Source organism: Scomber scombrus, chromosome 6 (genome assembly GCF_963691925.1).
Source record: "Scomber scombrus chromosome 6, fScoSco1.1, whole genome shotgun sequence".
In the NCBI taxonomy this organism is placed as follows: Eukaryota; Metazoa; Chordata; class Actinopteri; order Scombriformes; family Scombridae; genus Scomber; species Scomber scombrus.
In genome coordinates, this window is record NC_084975.1 from 9331856 (window position 1) to 9349507 (window position 17652).

Below are 17652 nucleotides of genomic sequence, written 5' to 3' on the forward strand. Positions count from 1 at the left end.
TGCCAACATTTTAGATTTGTTCAGCGATACAAAACAGATCTGGTGTCCTGCTCGTGGACGCCTGTTTCTACAGTTGTAAAAACAACCAAGCAAATCAGAGCTTAGTAGGCACAATTTTAGAAAGGCAATGTCGTCTTCCTGTGCCAGAGCCAGTAAAATCGCCACAGAAACACTGCTACAAATGACTACTGAACTAAACTACAGGGAAATCTTGTCTGATATGATTAGTTTTCTTCTTTTCATCTTATTAGGGCCGAGTAGAACAGTGAGGTATACAGGAAAATGTTTGCCTTGCAGGACAAAGAAAATTGATAGTCCAGGGAGCAGGCAGCATGGTCATTTCCAATTTATTTACTAATGCTGGTATATTTGCACATATATCTGCCAATAAAAGACAAGAATTTCCACTATAAAAAAACCAAATATATGTAGAAATATGAAATAGATCAGAAACAGTGACCATTGCATAGTTTGTCAACCAGAGAGCACTGAGTTGAAGTTCATCTTTAAACTGTTATGTTTCCAAGTTCCCAGTCAGCAATTTCAACTGGAATATCCGCAGAAATCAGATTTCTGACTCGGATGGTCGGACAAACCTCACCAGTTACGACCTCAAAATCCAAGGCATCAACAGTGTGAAAGTTGTAGTAATAACCTGTTTCGTCTTATTTGTGTCTCATTAAATCAGTCATACACACAGCACTGTCCAATTTCTATCTGTGGACATGTTACTACGCTGTTTGTATGTGCAAAATACAGCGAAAAACTGGTTTTGTTACCAATAGCTCACCTGGCCAGAACTGCTTTTCTGACTTCTTGCACTGGAACGATTCAAACTGGGGTGTGATGTCATTCCCAGTCTCTGACTTCCAACTTCCGAGGTAAAACAAACGCAGCATTACCCTAAGTGTCAATGCTAAGATAAAAGATACAGATCAGTATAATCTGCAGGCAGGGAAGAAAAAAGGTTTTGGGAAGTGATGACACAGCAAGTAATGTAGTGTAAAAGGAAGGAGAAAGGGAACCAGTATGCATCCCTGGGGGACACCAGTGCAGTAAAATGAACTCCCCAAATAGCCTTCCTGATAAGTGTGAAGATGGAAAAGGAAGGTAGGAATATATATGACATCATATGTAGGCTTGTGACTCTACAAATGCCTGTAAAAAAGTGAAAACAATAAGCTTTAAGAAACTATGTTTAAATGTATTTGATTCAATCGACTTCCCAGAACTAGCACGGATGGCTGAATAATATGAGTGATTATGCAATGATTATGGTAACTGACATGTCATTCTATAAAACTTCTTTTTCTGAAAAGTGTCTTACAGGCTTACATATCGCTAACCAGGGCAGACAAGCTGGCCCTGACCACCAACTGATGAATCACAACTGTTTTAAAAATTAACCAGTTACTGGTTAATGGATGTCAGTCTGTCGAAAGGAAAATTAACCGATATTGACGCCACTACTCCAAAGCAGATATTTTGTTTTCTGTAACTGAAGACAGATACGACTGAGAGAAGAAGAGATAGCAACAATGTGTGGTTCTAACCTGAAGACATGTTAAATATGACAAACACTCTTTGGTTTTGTAGTTTTGCTCTGTGTATAATTAAGTTCTTGCCATAGCTTTCAGATGTTGCTGTCAATAATTTCACAAGCAAGACTTCTTGGATGTCGTTAGGGGAAAAACTCTATTGCAGTGTAGCATATGAATGTTCTGTTGTGTAATTTGTTGGCAGTGTGGCCGCTGTACATCTGCTTCTATTCATTTTTTGCTTTTTTGTGTCTAAATGAAAGGGCTGGGAGCAGTTATGGTCTTTGATGTAGCCACAGAAATCAAATCCATCGTCATTGGATAAAGCCTCTTTTCACAGCTGAGATGCTACAAACACTACAATGGGGTTCATCCATCCTGCCGACCCTACCTGCTCCACTGTTGCCTCGTTGTTACTTTTGTCAGCTATATGGCTGCAAGATGGTCACTCATGTGTGATGCAGTATGAATCCTGCTGGTGTGTACAAATATCATTATTTAATATGAACCATTTTATGAAAACATCTGAAGATGACACCCAATAATAGGGTCTGGATATCATTTTAAATTTTGCCAACAGATACCAAAAGGCAGGACTGACCAATTTAAGGAAAACACCAAGTTACACATTGATTGTGATGATTTTCTAACAAAGTCCAAGGGTTTACACCCACCGTGGTACTTTTGCCAGTGCTAACATGCTGATGTTTAGCAGGTTATGGGTGTGTTAGCATGGTAAAATTTACTATCAGCTCTAAACACAAAATGCAGCTGAGGTTGATGGGAAAGTTTTGCAGGTATTTGGTCATAAAGGGCTGACATACACATTTCATACAATCCATCAAGTGGTGGTCAAGAAATTTCACTAACAAAAAAAAATTCAACCTTATGTGTTACTAGAGGAAAAGTCAGGAGATCACAAAAGTAAGAAAAATACATTCTACACCTATTAAATGGATTGCCATTAAATCAAATATGATGAGATATTTTGGTCTGGATAAACCAACCAAAATTGCTATCCCAAGAGCCATAGCGCAGTGTGGTAAATGTGTAAAAACCTGTGGTAATAGGTTGGAATGAAGTTGGCTTAAAAGGTCTAACACAGAACTGGGTGATAATTTATACCTTATGCTTTATAAACAATCAAACCAAGAAGGGTCAATTTTGAGCAGGGAGGACAAAAGTTGCATGGTCAAAGGGAAGACAACTAGAGGGTTAATATTGTGATGAGTGTTAAAACAAGTCTAAAATAACAAGAGGTATGTAAGCACTGAGTGAAATACAGTCTGACATTGGTAAATTATGATGTAAAGATCCCCTCCAGATAGATAGAAAAATACTATTTTGATTAATAATTTGTCTGATAAAAAATAAAAAATAAAAAAAAGTTAATTTACCTTGTTCAAATTACATCTACTCTTACAACCTAAAAATTATGAATCTCATCAGACACTAGATGCCAGCTTTCAGTTCTGGTTCAGTACCGTTTTCAATACTCTCAAATTTGAGTCAGAACTCCAGTACTTACTAAGTATTGAGTTTCAGTACAATAATTGCAGCAATATGTGAAATTCCAGTAGATCCTCATAGGCTGTTTATAGTGGCATCGATTAGTTTTTTCCTTTTTTCTGAGCTACATTTTTCTCCTGTTCTTCTTGCCAGAATAAATATCTCTTTCTCTCTGCAGTCTGTCTTCCTCAGATAAACTGCTTTTTCCCCCCTTTTTATCATTATAGATTTAGTGCTTTCTGCTTGCACTGCATGTCTGTTTGTCAGTCTGTCCATCCGTCTGTCTTTCCTTTGTGCTGTTAAAAGAACTCATTAGTACTGTCGGGCCCGTCACTCAGCTCCACTTCTGCTTCTAATTAGGCCTGTACACAGAGGACTACCAACTCGTTTCGTGTGTGTGTGTGTGTGTGTGTGTGTGTGTGTGTCTGTGTGTGTGTGTTTGCATGCTTCTGTGTATGTATTCATGTGTGTGTGAGGGAAATCTCACACACTGTCCCATGCCAACCACTGTCCCATGAGGCCAGCTCATCTGCCTCCCTTCATATTTCACTGCCCGCTACAACAGAGAGAAGGAGGAAAACATGGAAGGAGACAGAAACAAGAAAAAAAAAGAGAAGAGGACAAGTAGTAGAGGAGCACAAGAGTCTGACTCAACACATATTTTGGTTGTGGCGATAGTTGTGGCGCAGAGCTACCCGTAAAGCTATCTGCCTACAAACCGCCCTCCTCTCTTCTTTTTCACCACACACACACACACACACACACAAAGTAATCATCTTATGGTATGGCCGAAATAATAGCTTACAGAGCAGCGAGTCAGGCAGTCATACCCCGGCCTCTGTGTTTTTCCCCCAAAACTGGCCAGAAATTCCCCTGTGGTTTGGCCTGCTTCTCTCATTCCTCCACTGCTCTCCTCCTTCTCACTCTTCTCTTCCCTCCCTCCTTCCCCATCTACAGTCCTCTATCTCTCAACTCCTTCACCTTCCCTTTCCTCTGTCCCACACCTCTCATAAAGTCGTGCCTCTCTAACTCTTTCCTAATCCTGTCCAGTCCCTCTTACTTTTCTCCTCCTCCCTCCAAAGTTGCTTTCTGCCAGAAACATAATGAGAACAATGTGTCAGAATGCAGCCCCGACGGAGACCGTGTGTGAATGTGTGTGTGTGTATAAAGTAGTGGTGGGGTAGTACACACACATGTGCAGATACAGTCACAAAAGCATGGATGTGTATGAACCTTTTTTTTCAGTCACTGTTCAGAATTTATGAGCGGATATTGTAATTTAAATTGTGTTATAATCCATAGCAGCTCTTATTTAACAGGGATTTACTTCTGGTTTAACCAAATTCATACTATTACTTTATATTTACATGTCTGACTTCTTCAGAGCCAGTCGGTAAGGTCAGTGTTCATTTTTTAACTTTGTTTATTGTCACCAATAGTCAATTTCAAAGCATATATGTTGACTTATCATAGCAGGAAAAGCACAGCAGGTGTTACTAATAATGTTAACGATGGCTCTGTTCCTTTCAAGTGTCCCAGTAAAGACGTGATAGTGAGTCAGCACGAACAACATCAGGACTCTGAATCCGAAGCAACTTAATGGAATTCAGCCATCATTCATTTTATTATTTACACCTGTGCTTTTTCCTGCAGTCACATATGCTGTGAAAAAGTCTACTGCACCATATTACATGAGAACTGGGTATTGTTTGAACAGTCTTTGACTGTGCCAATACAATACATTACTGATACCCGAACTGTAGTCTACAATAGCTAAGTTTGGTGAATGTAAGCATGTTTCAAAGGCCTGCCACAGTCCAAATCCACCACCCCCCGCCCCCCCTTCGAAAGACTCCAATTTGATTTTTTTCACCAAAGTATGAACAAACGAAATCAAATTTTTTCATATCAGATCTGGGCCACTTGCATATAGGGTCTTGTATCTGATCTGGCTATACGACTGTCAGAACTGCCAGATCATGTGGGTTGTTTTTTTAACATCTTACGTCACTTCTTTGTACATATTGCCTGTCGTCATGAGTCTGTGTCACAGCCCAGTAAAAAGTAAACATCAAGGGAGGCAACCTCAGCTAACCGAGCGGTTTGTGTTTAGGGTTTGTTGTCATTGGTTTGGTTGTTTTTGTACACATGCGACTACCTTTTCAGTGAAATCTGTGCATGCGTGGCCTTTTAGGACCATAACTGAATGTGAAACATCAACACAAAAAGATCAGATCTGATAATTTAAAAAAAACAAAACAAATCTGAATTAAACAGGCTGGTAATGTTATGTTAACACAGCCATTTGTCTTGACCGATTAGACCTCTGATCAGGTTGAAGGTGGGTAGTCACTGACATAGTGGACAAATAAAGATACAAGTATAACATTTATACGATAGATTAGAGACCAACTGATATATTGGTCAGCAGATATTATCACCCGATATTGACTTATCACAGATATGGGTATGGGTGGATATGTTGTCTGATATATGAAAATTATACTGGCAGCATTTTATGTACATTTGACCCTTTTTCTTAATTCAAGTTTGATATATATATATATATATATATGTGTGTGTTGTTTTAGTGCACTATAAATTATATGACCCTGCTATAAATTATATGACCATAAAAAGTTCCGCCCTAACAGGTGCAACAAAGTCTACCAAATCTAACCAGAGGGTGAAGTGGCTGTCAATCAAGCTCAGCTAAAATAAGTGAAATCATCTGTGCAGTTGGAGCATTGGTGTGCAGGTCCCTTCACCTTTTTTTTCTTTTAATTTCTCTAATTTCTGCCAAACAGCTAAGTGCATCAGTGCTAAATAAAGACCTGTGACTAAATAAAATACAGATTTCATTTAGAAAAGATTTCCTTTTCAAATAAAAAGTAAACAAGCAAAGGAAACTGGCCAAGGCTTTTGATGCCAGCAGCTTTCAGTGTTATAAGACTGCAGCTCATTCAACAGCACTGTGAGGTTTAAAATGCAGCACTAATGTAATTTAAACACTGGAGCTGTTTCCTAATGCACAGCGAGTTGTGAGTGAGACCAGAGCAGCTTCTCCATTAATGATATTCAGACTGACATGAGGTGTCAGCAAGCATTGTGAGCAGAGTCACTCTGCATTAAAAAACAGCGTGTCACCTTACATCTGTTTCACTATCATTTCCCACATGAATCACACGTCTGAAGTGCTACTGTGGACCGAGAACTACATTTGAACTGTGGTATTTTGTGCGTGCTGGAAACAACAACACACCTACACGGACACTTTTTCTTTCCACAGATACATGTTGCCATCTCTTCAATATGCTCTCTGGTTGCAATGTTACATGCCAGCCAACATGACTACTTTATGGTAATATTGGATTTACTGGATTTTTACATCAATGAAATGAATTCACTTGATATGTTAAGTATTTCATAAACTGGATTAGCCAAAAACAGGCATTACCTTGGGTTATTTTACCTTTAAATGTTAGGGGGGTTTCCAATATATTTTCCATAAATATTACTCTCTGAAGGACACACAGTGCTGGTGGAAAAGTGGTTGACGTGTACCCTGGTTTACTACTGTAAAAAAAAAGTTTAAAAAAAAAAACAGCCTTTAAAAATACTGTTCAATATAAAGTTAAAAAAAAGTTAAAGTAAATTAAAGTGTGTGTGTAGAATATAGTGGCATTAAGCAGCAAACACTTATAATATACATAAGTATGTTTTAATCAGAGTTTAGTCACCTGAAAATATGAGTTTTCATTACCTGAGAATGAGCACTTTACATCTACAGAAGGAGGGGGTCGCCTTCCACGGAGGCCGCCATGTTGCACTGCCATGTTTCTACAGTTGCCCAGAATGGACAAACCTAACACTGGCTGTACAGATGACTTTTCTCGTTTTCAAACTTAGAGGGCGTGCGCCGGAAATACAACAGTTGGAAGACGAAGAAGAAGAGGAGGAGCGAGTTGAACATTTTGTATTGTGAGAAGGAATGCAGGATCATACTTATTATTCATTACAAGTAAAAATCACAGGAATCGTCTTCCTCAAAAAAACGTAAACAGGAAGAGGCTAAATGAAATCGGGACAGATGATGGCACAAAACAAGGATAAACATCGATGCTGCTTTCCCAGATGGAAATCTCTTATGAGAGAGAAATGTGAACAGACTGACGCCAAAGTTGCCTGTTTTCTGCTGGACAGGTAAGAGTAACGTTAAAGACTACAACAGACCATAATATATATTTCCTTCCGCTGCTAATGGTTCAAAAAATGTACACAGTTTATTAACGGCACATTAGATTCACAGAAAAGAAATGACGCCACGTATAACGCACAAGACATGCAGATAATAACATAACCATAATACCATAATGGACAGACTAGCTCAAGCACACACACACACACACACACACACACACACACGCACACACACACAAATCACAACAATAAAAAGAATTCCCATGTTTCCTCTGACAAAGAGTCACACCTGCGCCCTCCCGCCTCCTCTTTCTGTTATCTTCTAACCAGGATCAGAGGTTTCGCCTTAGGGAAATCATGCTGTCCATGTGTAAACACATAAAGGTGTTCATCTGCAACAGCACATTGCAACACTCATGAAGTTACACAGGTCAGCTTGCTAATATTCAGTTATATATATTCAGGTAATATTCAGTGTTTTCAGTGTACAACCTAGAAGTGTGTTTGTATATGTGTGCCATCTTTCTGCAGAGGATAAAGCAGATTACAGATAATAAATAATAATCACATTCATCATTCTGTGTTGTAGTAGTATGATATAGATTACAAATGTCTTCCGGAGTGCTTGGGTAGTCGAGTGTTTAAAGTGCGTGCCACATAATCGTAGCGTCCCTGGTTCGAATCCGGTAAGGGACCTTTGCTGCAGGTCATTCCCCTTTCCCTCTACCTGCTTCCTGTCAGCCTCTGTGCCACTACTGTGTTTACAAACAAAGGCTAAAAATACCCCAAAATAAATCCTTAAAAAACAAAAATGTAAGGCAGATTTTCTGTATTCAGCATTAGTGTGTGCAGCGGTGGAGCTTTACAAGCCAGGTGAGTCATGTAAGATGATCACAGGAGAGGGACGACTAACCTCCCTGCTCCCTGACAGGATGCTGGGACTCGGGTCAACAGACCTTACACACAAAGTCAACAGACCAATTATAGTTTGGAGGCCATTTTAAGACGGATGACGTAAACCCAGCAGAGAAAGTGCAGATGGTTGTGCAGCCTTTATATTTGTATGTAAAGTATCGCTTCTCTATTTTACAGTTTAAGGGTTCAAAATAGAGCTGCAGCTATCATATCTGTCATTATTAAAGTGTCTGTTTCTTTTAATTAATACTTTAGCCTATAAAGTGTTAAACAATAGTAACAGTAAAACCCACCATGAAGGAGATGTCTTCAAACTGCTATTTTACTTTTGATAAATGAATTCAATCATGACTGAAATGAAATAAAAATGGATTTCAATTAATTTTCTGTTGTAAACTAATTATCTCAGCACTGCTGAGATAATTCATATTCATATAGCTATATTCATATAGCCAGTGACTACAGCAAAAGCAATAATCATTTCATCATAAAACAGGGTGTTGTCCCTGTCAGATACAACTATCATAATGACTCATATTGTATCAGTAGTAGAAGTTATTTTAGTGTAGTAGTATATATCATTATTTTAATAAATGACAGTTATGTTGATGTGTTGTTACACATAAAAGAATGATCCCGCTCTTCCACAAAGTGAGGCTCAATACTCAATATTGGCCGATATCCAAAGCCCAGGTATCCGTAACGGGACTGAAAAAGTTAGATCAGTGTATTCGAGTGATGTGTTTGCTGAGTGATGCACGATCAAACCTGTTGACCATGAAAAACTGACACATTGTTCTGATTGGTGGAAATAGTTAGGCTTTATAATACAAGATGTCCCCAAAGAAAATCTGCTCTGATGGAGGTCGGACATTTCTCCACAGTGACAATACAAGATGAAGACGAGACAGCCTGTGACAGCAACTAACAGAGCATGATGATGACCAAACAATCCACCACAGTAATGCTCAAATTACACCAAACTCAGCTGCTCGTCCGAAACACTGAGCAGGAAAACCAAAACAGTGAGCTGAAAGGTGCTAAAATGAATGAGTGACTTCTTTCACATTACTTATAATCATCTTATAAAGATCACCTCCAGACATATTGTAACACATATATAAACATTCTCCACTTGGAATAGCTTAATAATCTGTGTCCCAAAAAAGTTGTTAAAATTAGTGTCATTTCAACTTATTTTGACTGAATGTCCAGTTTTTACAAATTGTCTAATATTGTATTTAATATTGTTTAAAAAGAAGATCAGTGCAGCTCATTATTTTTATTGAATTTGACTAAAAATAATGCTTGAACTTTTCTAGACCTGTGAAAGTCTGGTGTTTCTCTAAACTGTAAATATTTTTAAAAGCCAATTATTTCCATGTGTGCCCAACTAATGCAAACAGACCTACTTCATATTTCAGTTTTTGTGACATTCCACATGTTCAATAAAAACTTCTTGACTGCTTGATAACTGGAGACATTTCTACAGAGGGACATTACAGGCCGTGGGGTTCATAATGAGACAGAGCTGACAAACTGGCATGGCCTATTTCAGGCTGTGCAGATTCATGCTCCGTGGCAGATCTCGCCCCGTGAGGACAGCGAGCAACACAGTGAAACGGATGGTCGGCTAGCTTTGGCCTCAGAACAAAAGAAAAGAACTGTTCCTCGTCAGGGCTGTCCCCGTTTCATCAATGGCCCCTGTGTCTGGTATGTGCTGTTTTTATTCCTCCAATTACCCACACAAAGGGCTCATCCTGCGTCTCCTTCCAGCGACCAGCAGGCTAACCCAATAAGACACAAGGGGCTGCAGCAGCAAGCTTCCACTAATCATTAGGACATATGGGATATTATGTCTGTCAGTCAGCTGGGGAGGGTTGTGGGGGCATTAACCAACAGCTTGTCATGTCTAGGATGTGTATGTCATGTGTTACAAGGACGAAAGCAGATGTTTTCAGAATAGTTCATTCATTCATTCATACACAAGGGCATGGAGCAAAGAAACTGCTCACAAAGCAAAAAACTGGAGAACTTTAACTCTGACAGGATGGCATCGAGATGACTGACTACATGCCAAATGCAAGAAAGTTTACCTGTAGAAATATTATCTGTTGTTGCTAACATTCTTTTCTGCCATTTGGTTCTTGGTATGTAGTGTAACTCACAGTGTGTTTATCTGCTGAAAACTGGAAACAATCTCCATTTGAAAAGAGTTCCAAGCCAGAAAAACAACCAAACAATAGGTTAAAAACTATATTCACATTATACAGACATTTGAGCCAAGTGTTAATATAAAATGCAGCTTTAAAATTGGCCTGATTCTTGAAATAAGCAATGTTATCTAGGTTTGTATTTACAAAGCTAAGATTCTGATTTGTTAGAACGGCCTGAATATCTTTAAACAGTTTCATTAATCTTGTACAAACAGCACTTGACAAGATTATTTATCTTGGAGAAGAATAAGTAAGATTTAATCAGCCTAAAATAACATTCAATTTTCTTTAATTACCTTTTTGCAGAGTATACTAGTATTTTAGAAAACGAGGCATTATTTGAGTCCAGTAGATCGATTTAAAGAAACCAAAAGGCAATTTTTTTAATTAAGTGGTCATGCTGGATAGGAAACATGCTTCTAATAGTCTAGTTCTCCTCTATTACATCAATCACTTTCTCTGATGTGTGTCTGCTCTGCTTCCCCCATTCAAACCAGGAATAAAAAACACTGAAAGTGTGCTGCAAGTGTGCACCAGCATGAATCATCCCAGCCGGAGCCGCTGGAGTTGACCTTTGCCCTAAATACGCACATGTAAGCGGAGGTCAGGAATGTGGGGCACCTAAGCTAATTGTGAGAATATCTGGGGGTTTATGTGTTGTGTACACGGCACAGCGGTCTGGAAACTCAAGCCTCGTTCTGACTGACTGCCGTTCCTTTCACAGAGCGGTGGGAGCCGTGCAGAGACAGAGGAGGAAGAGCCGGTCCACAAACAACACAGCTCACTGCCACAGTGACAGGCAGCTGACACATTCTTCCACACAGAGGTCCGTGTCTGAACTGTATACTGTAGCAGCAGGCGGCACATCCTCTTGGCCGAACCTCAGGGTGGATGAAAATGTGTTTTATACTCATGTTGGCTGCAATAGGCCGAATTCCAGCAGTGGTTTGGAAATTGTACTTATTTCTCCGTTGGACAAAAGCAATTCTACTGTGTTACATTGTAAAAAGTCATAAACCAAGCATCCAACTGTGAAAACGCAATATTTGGGAAAAAATAGTTGATTCTCATTCAATCAGCCTTAAACAAGAGTCTGTCACGTTTTACCTTGGTTTACTCTGAGAGGTGCAACAAAGGCCTCATTTTGACTTGTTAAAGCAGTGAAAATGTGTCACACATTGATTAGTTCCTACAATTTATTCTCGTCAGTATTCATCCAGCGTTCATTCCAAACCATTAAACACTGCATTTAGCTGCTCGTGGCCTGAAGTTTCCGAACCCCAAGGGCTCTGTTGCCTCACTTCCTCCAATTCACTCTTTTTTCCACTTTTCTAAAGATTGACTTGTTCTACATTAGCGCCGTTGAGGATCTGAACTCATCTCCATGGAGATACATTCAGTCCCACAATGAGTCAGTACATGCAGTATGCTACCTCCATCTATGTACTTTTCACTTTGTATATGTATTATTACTCCAACTGAAGTTTAGTAGCCTTAACACCTCCACCATACCTTCTATAACCTTGTACAGACCTGCTAACATGAATTCAACACACTTTAGACACACCAATAATGACTCTTGAAGACAAAACCCAATGTCAGATATTCTCCCATCCATATCAGAAAGCACAATTTAGCATTTTGTAAGTGTACAACCACACAAACACAGTTGGAAAATTGATTAAAGCCGCATCAATCAATTTTAAACCACTGAGGGGAAAAACATGAAAACAAGCTAACATAAAAGCCACCACCATAAAACTAGATCTAAAGTTGTTACGGCTAAAGAATTAGCAAACAATAGTTTACTTTCAAGTTCGACAGACACAGCACAACATAAGCGTTCATTCGGAGCTGATATTCTGTCTGCTTGACAAATACGAATCTGAAATTCTTTTAGCTTAACATATACGCCAATACCGATGCATCCATGCTAGGCCAATATCGGCCTATAATATCTGCCGACTTAATATATCGGTCGAGCTCTACTTTCTTCTGCAGCTAGCTTGTAACGTCTTTTTTGAGGAGTTTCGAGGTTGGTCGGAGCGCTATGACTGAACCATACAATAAATGTGCTGCGAATCAAAAACATTAGCTAATAAAGGTCAAAGCTAAGAATGCATTGTCTCTACTATCAACCCTTTTCACTTAGACCCATAGTCATTTGATTCAATTCTACTAAAACGTAGCGTGAATACAGCTTTAAACTTTAGAAAGCACCAATTTGAGCTCATTGAGAAAAAATGTATTGTTTATTGAAAAAAATACTACAATATTGTATTTTTAGGGGACAAAAAAAAAATCACTATAATGTTAATTTCAGTCAGCCGTATAAGCTGCATAAATTGTAACTTACTGGATAATATATATGTTAATTCTTAAACCTGATTTTGGTCATAACAAATAAACTGATGATATACTAGTACATATATGATGCATAGTATGATAGTCATCCTTAATATGCAGTAAATACAACTTTTATTACTATGTGATCATATACCCTATATCAACTTTTTACGTGTGTATCCTGTACATCCTTCAGTTTGTTCCACTGCTGCTGTTTTAGAAGTACATCTGTAAATCTACATTGGCACATTACTGCTTAGCACTTTGTCATGAGATAGAAGAGGTTATATTCTACTTATTTGCTGTTGCAACATAGTCATTTCCCTACAGCCCATTTTTCATCATTTGTTTCACTTTTTCTTTCACTATGTCTCTCTCCTTGACAGTATCAAGGGACAAATTTAATCTGATCATGTTTACAGTGACCTCTTATCTTTGGCAGCCCTCACTCAAATATACAGAGCTAATGTATGTAAGTCTGAATGGGACCCCGTCTGTGGTTACTTTCCTGTTTACACTAATCAAAGGCTTTCTGTTCTGTTGATATCATTTAATCCCCGCTCCTCCGCCTCTGGTCATAGATCAACTGAGAATGTGAGCATGTTTGTTTATGTCAGTGTGTCCGCTCTTATAAATGATTATTTGAGCGTGTGTGGACTAAGTTGTCCATGCGTTAGGGAATGGAAATGTGCATCCTGCTGCTCTTCTTTAAAAGGAGCCAAAGGTGGTGTGCTGATAGATGCATTATCCTGTTAGTGTATCAGCAGCACCAGAGAGCAGCACCAATTAACTTAAGAGTTCACTTTAAGCTATTCATGTATTTAATATAATGTGGCGCTTATTCATGTAGGGCCAAAGTAACTGGTGACTTAATGTTTAATGCAAGCTCAAACAATTGTTTCAGATATGATTTTATATAGGGTTGATTAAGGTAATATAGGACATTGACTAATGTGGGACAACTAAACTCCAGTGCATTTATCTCTTTTTCTATTCAATTATTTTAAAGCTAACTATTATATGCGCACTGTGTAAATTATATTGTTTAAAATTACACGTGAACATATAGACTGCTAGTTGTTTTTTTTTACCTAAAAACTATGGGTCCGCACATTTCAGAAAGTTTTGGCAGATAAGTTGCTTTGTATAAATCAAAGTATTTCTAAGCCTTAAAACTAGTGTCCCACATTACTACATCTATAGTAGGGAATATTAATAGAAGTGCCATGTTCCTTTTGAGTACAATATCCAAAAATTGTCTTCTGATTTAACAAGCAAACATCTCAGGGATTTCATAATGATATAAGGTGTTGATATAATGTAGTGGATTCATATGTAAATAAGGTAAACAAGACAGAATTGCAAAAAGTGTCCCACATTACCCTAATCTACCCTACTTAGAGTTTTAGTCTCTGCTTGATACTTTAAGTTCAGTTTGATTCAGTTTCTGTGTGTGTGTTTGTAGTATAGTAAGAACCTGAACTTTCCTAACCCACGCCAGAGAAGGTGCTTCACAGAGGTGTGCAACGGGAACACGCGAGTGTAATCTCGGCCTATGCAAATCCCCGCTGTAGCGTCGGCCAACTTACCCTCCAGCGTCACTTCTTTGCCCGCCTTCTTTAGCGCCTGCACCGCCAGGTCGTGCGTCGCCTCCCGGAGGTCGTTCCCGTTCACCGACAGAATCGCGTCGCCCACCCGCAGAGCCCGGCTCTGGTCCGCGGCGAGCCCGGGGAAGATCTTTGAGATGAGGATGGGCATCCGGTTCTCGCGCCCCCCCTTGATACTTATCCCCAGCCCGCCAGACTCCTGTTTGACAACTCGGACCTTCCTCACCGCCTCCGAGGAGCCGTCCAGACTGACTGGACAGTCGCCCTGTCTCGAGCTGAAGCTGGACCCGGGGCTCCCGTAGCTGGAGCCGGGGCTTCCAAAGTCTGAGTTTGTGCCGTTATTCGGGTACTTTCCGGAGCTGTTTAGACCGTAGTTGCCGTCGTATTGACCCCGACTGCCACCACCGCGCCCCGGGCTTCCGCTGCGCCCCCCCCGCCCCCCGTGGTTCTGGTTCTGGTTCTGTAGTTGTTCCTGACCCGCAGACGGACCCCGGCCAGGGGTCCCCGCACCTGGTCCCGGGTCGTTTCCGTTCGACATGCCATTCCGCAGGCCTGCCGAAGAGTTATTGTAGTCCCAGTGGTTGCCCCCCTGTCCGGTTGCCTCCGCCTCGGCCGTTAAAGTCAGCGTTTCTCGGGTGAGCTCGGCCGCCACTCGGATCCATCGGTCCCGGAGGAGAAGGTCCAGCTGACCGTTTTTGTCCGCTCGGGTCCACACTGCCATTCCTGGACGGTGAGCCTGCTCCGAGGCGGGCCGTTCTCACACTAAACTCATCATCAACTTTTTCCCTCTTTTTCAGAGTGCGCACAAGCAGCGACTAGGCTGCACTGGCCCGCATCGACACACCCACTCACTCACAGTGAGGCTGCAGGGAGAGCAAGAGGAAAACAGAGAGAGGCAGAGGAGAAGAAAAGGACTCCTGGCAGTGATGGGCCAGCCTGAGAGAGTCTTGTTGTTGAGTTCAAGCTCTAAAGCTGTCCCACTTCCACCGGAAAGTTAGAAAGAATACAACCGGCAAACTTCCGGCCAAATCTTTCAGAATAAAGTCAAAGAACACGAAATGTATTGTTGGCCAAAATCATAACAGCTGCTGACAATGGATTACTCAGAGAATATGTACTTACTAATGGACACATGTAAAAACCTGCTAATGTTTCTTCACCTGCATCATCTGCCAATTAGTAAAAAAGACGTGATTCAGCCAGGTCCCCCAGAGTAACATGAGCTGGGGGCCCTGTTGATCCTCACTCTCTATGCATTATAAGTAGGCTATTAGTACCTAGTTTGTAGTAACATGGTTAAGAACAGATGTATTCAGTAAAATGCACCATGTCAGTAAAACATAAAAGAATAAAAGCCTTCTAAAACCCTAAGAAACAGAAACAATGCAGATGTTGTCTTCAGTTTAAAATATGCTTCAGTGGTGCGTGCAGTTACAACAAATTTGCAATTATAATTAAAACAATTACATTTCCCCAACCAAATACCACTAGTTGAACATGGAGCCTCCGTTGTCCCTGAGGGTCTGGGGCCCCAGGGGTAGTTATACTGTACCCAGTGAGTAAACCATCATTCTGCCAAAAAACTCATCAGTTAAGCCTGAGATGAGATAAGATTTCAACCAGTGAAGAAATTAAAGGAATTATATTCAAATGATGTTTATATATTACATATCAACATTTATATTACAATATCTTAGGCTATACAGATGTATCATATAAATACTGTGTCTATGTGCAGCTCTGTAATCCTCAGCAGAGGGTGAGATAAGAGAATATTGGAACCATTAGTAATAAAGAAAATGGCAGCCTGGTGAAATTTAAAGTGCGTATCAGAAGGAATAAAAAGTGAAAGTTTAATACTATTCTATGCTTTCGTTTTGGAGGCACAATCACTCCACTTCCTGTTTCTGTGTGTCTCATTCCGGTTGGCTTAATACGGTTTATCCGTGTGAAGAGTGGATTCAGAGCCGGATGACAAAATCAGCCAATAGACAAGTAGACCTGTAGATTATTTATTCATGATGATAACAGAGGCGGGTCTTCACAGAGGCATTATAGACGCACTGACTGAGACAAAGCCTTCTTAAATTCACTCAGTGTGTTGAATCTATTAATGGATACCGCTGCCTACTATGAACTTTGTTATCATCTTCTGGAGGTTGTAATGGCTCTCTCATCATCAGGCAGTCAGTATATGTGCTCTGTTGGTCAGTCAAAGTCTCATCAGGCAGACACTAATCACTAACTAACACTATCACAGGAAATTAAAGCCTCTGATGTCAAGATCTCCACAAGTAAAATTTAAGAGCTAATGACAGAGGTGTTGCCTGAGGCCTAATAAAATCAGGCTATAGAAGTTGAACACACTGCAAGAAATCCCTTGGGCTGTTTGTGAGATTATTTCATGTTTTGTTTATTTGAGTAAGTAGATAATAATGTCACCTCTATGTGGCCTTCAAGTGACTTGTTGAAATTACAGGTGTCAATACAATATAAAGCACAGGGCTTAACCCTTATGATTTAACAGCAAAGTTCTTGCATTTAATAAAATGTATCACCAACTCTTGATTCAGATTTTCTTGATGTAGTTTAGTTGTAGACATATCGTACTGATATCTTCCATCCATTATATCTGATTTATTTCTACCCCTTTAGCACAGATCCACTCCTTAATGTGTGCAACCAACAGAGTCACAACATGGGTTCCCGCTCCCTGCTGCCTTTAGTCTTCACCACAAGCAGAGCTGTGGCAGAGACACAGCTGTGAGCTTTTTTACCAAGCAGTCAATTCTCCTCCATTAATTTTCTATGAGAAGAGCTCGTCCTTCTGCGAGCTGCATGTTGGAAATACTCAGTCCAAATACAGAGAGATGGATGCCAAAATGAGTGAAAAGAAAAAAATATAGAGTAAATATTAGAAACACGTCAACAGCCTTAACTTTTAGAATGATTATGAAGTTAAATTGACACCTTTCTGAAACATTTTTCAACTAAAAACTGAACTTTAGAAGGCAGGATTAATGCAGGGTGTTAGTTTGAGCTATAGATGTACCTAAAACACTGCTGAGTGTATTTTGCAGAACATGACTTGTTTCCTTGTTACAATACTTACATTTAAAAAAAGAGACCGCAAACTCAAACTTGAAAGCTCACTTGTATCTCATTTGTTTAATTTTTACACAAACAGAAGTTTAAAAGTGACAGTTCATAGTTTTATGGAGGGGGATTGCAGGGTTATACAGTGTTTCTAGACCATTAATGGTTTATAAATCCATCCAGCGTGTGGTTGCCTGGTAACCACCTGGTGACGACAACACTGAG

The 17652-nt window shown here is 39.8% G+C and overlaps 1 protein-coding gene across 2 annotated transcripts in view; it reads right to left on the reverse strand.

Moving 5' to 3' along the window:
* The window catches only part of sntb2 (syntrophin, beta 2), a 28496-nt gene extending 13238 nt beyond the window's left edge, over positions 1–15258 (reverse strand). For both annotated transcript variants that reach the window (XM_062420091.1, XM_062420090.1), the window contains exon 1: positions 14314–15258. In XM_062420091.1, coding sequence (XP_062276075.1) covers positions 14314–15052 — 739 coding nt within the window. In that variant the 5' untranslated portion in view covers positions 15053–15258. The remainder of the gene's footprint in view (positions 1–14313) is intronic.
* Positions 15259–17652: the final 2394 nt, after the last annotated feature.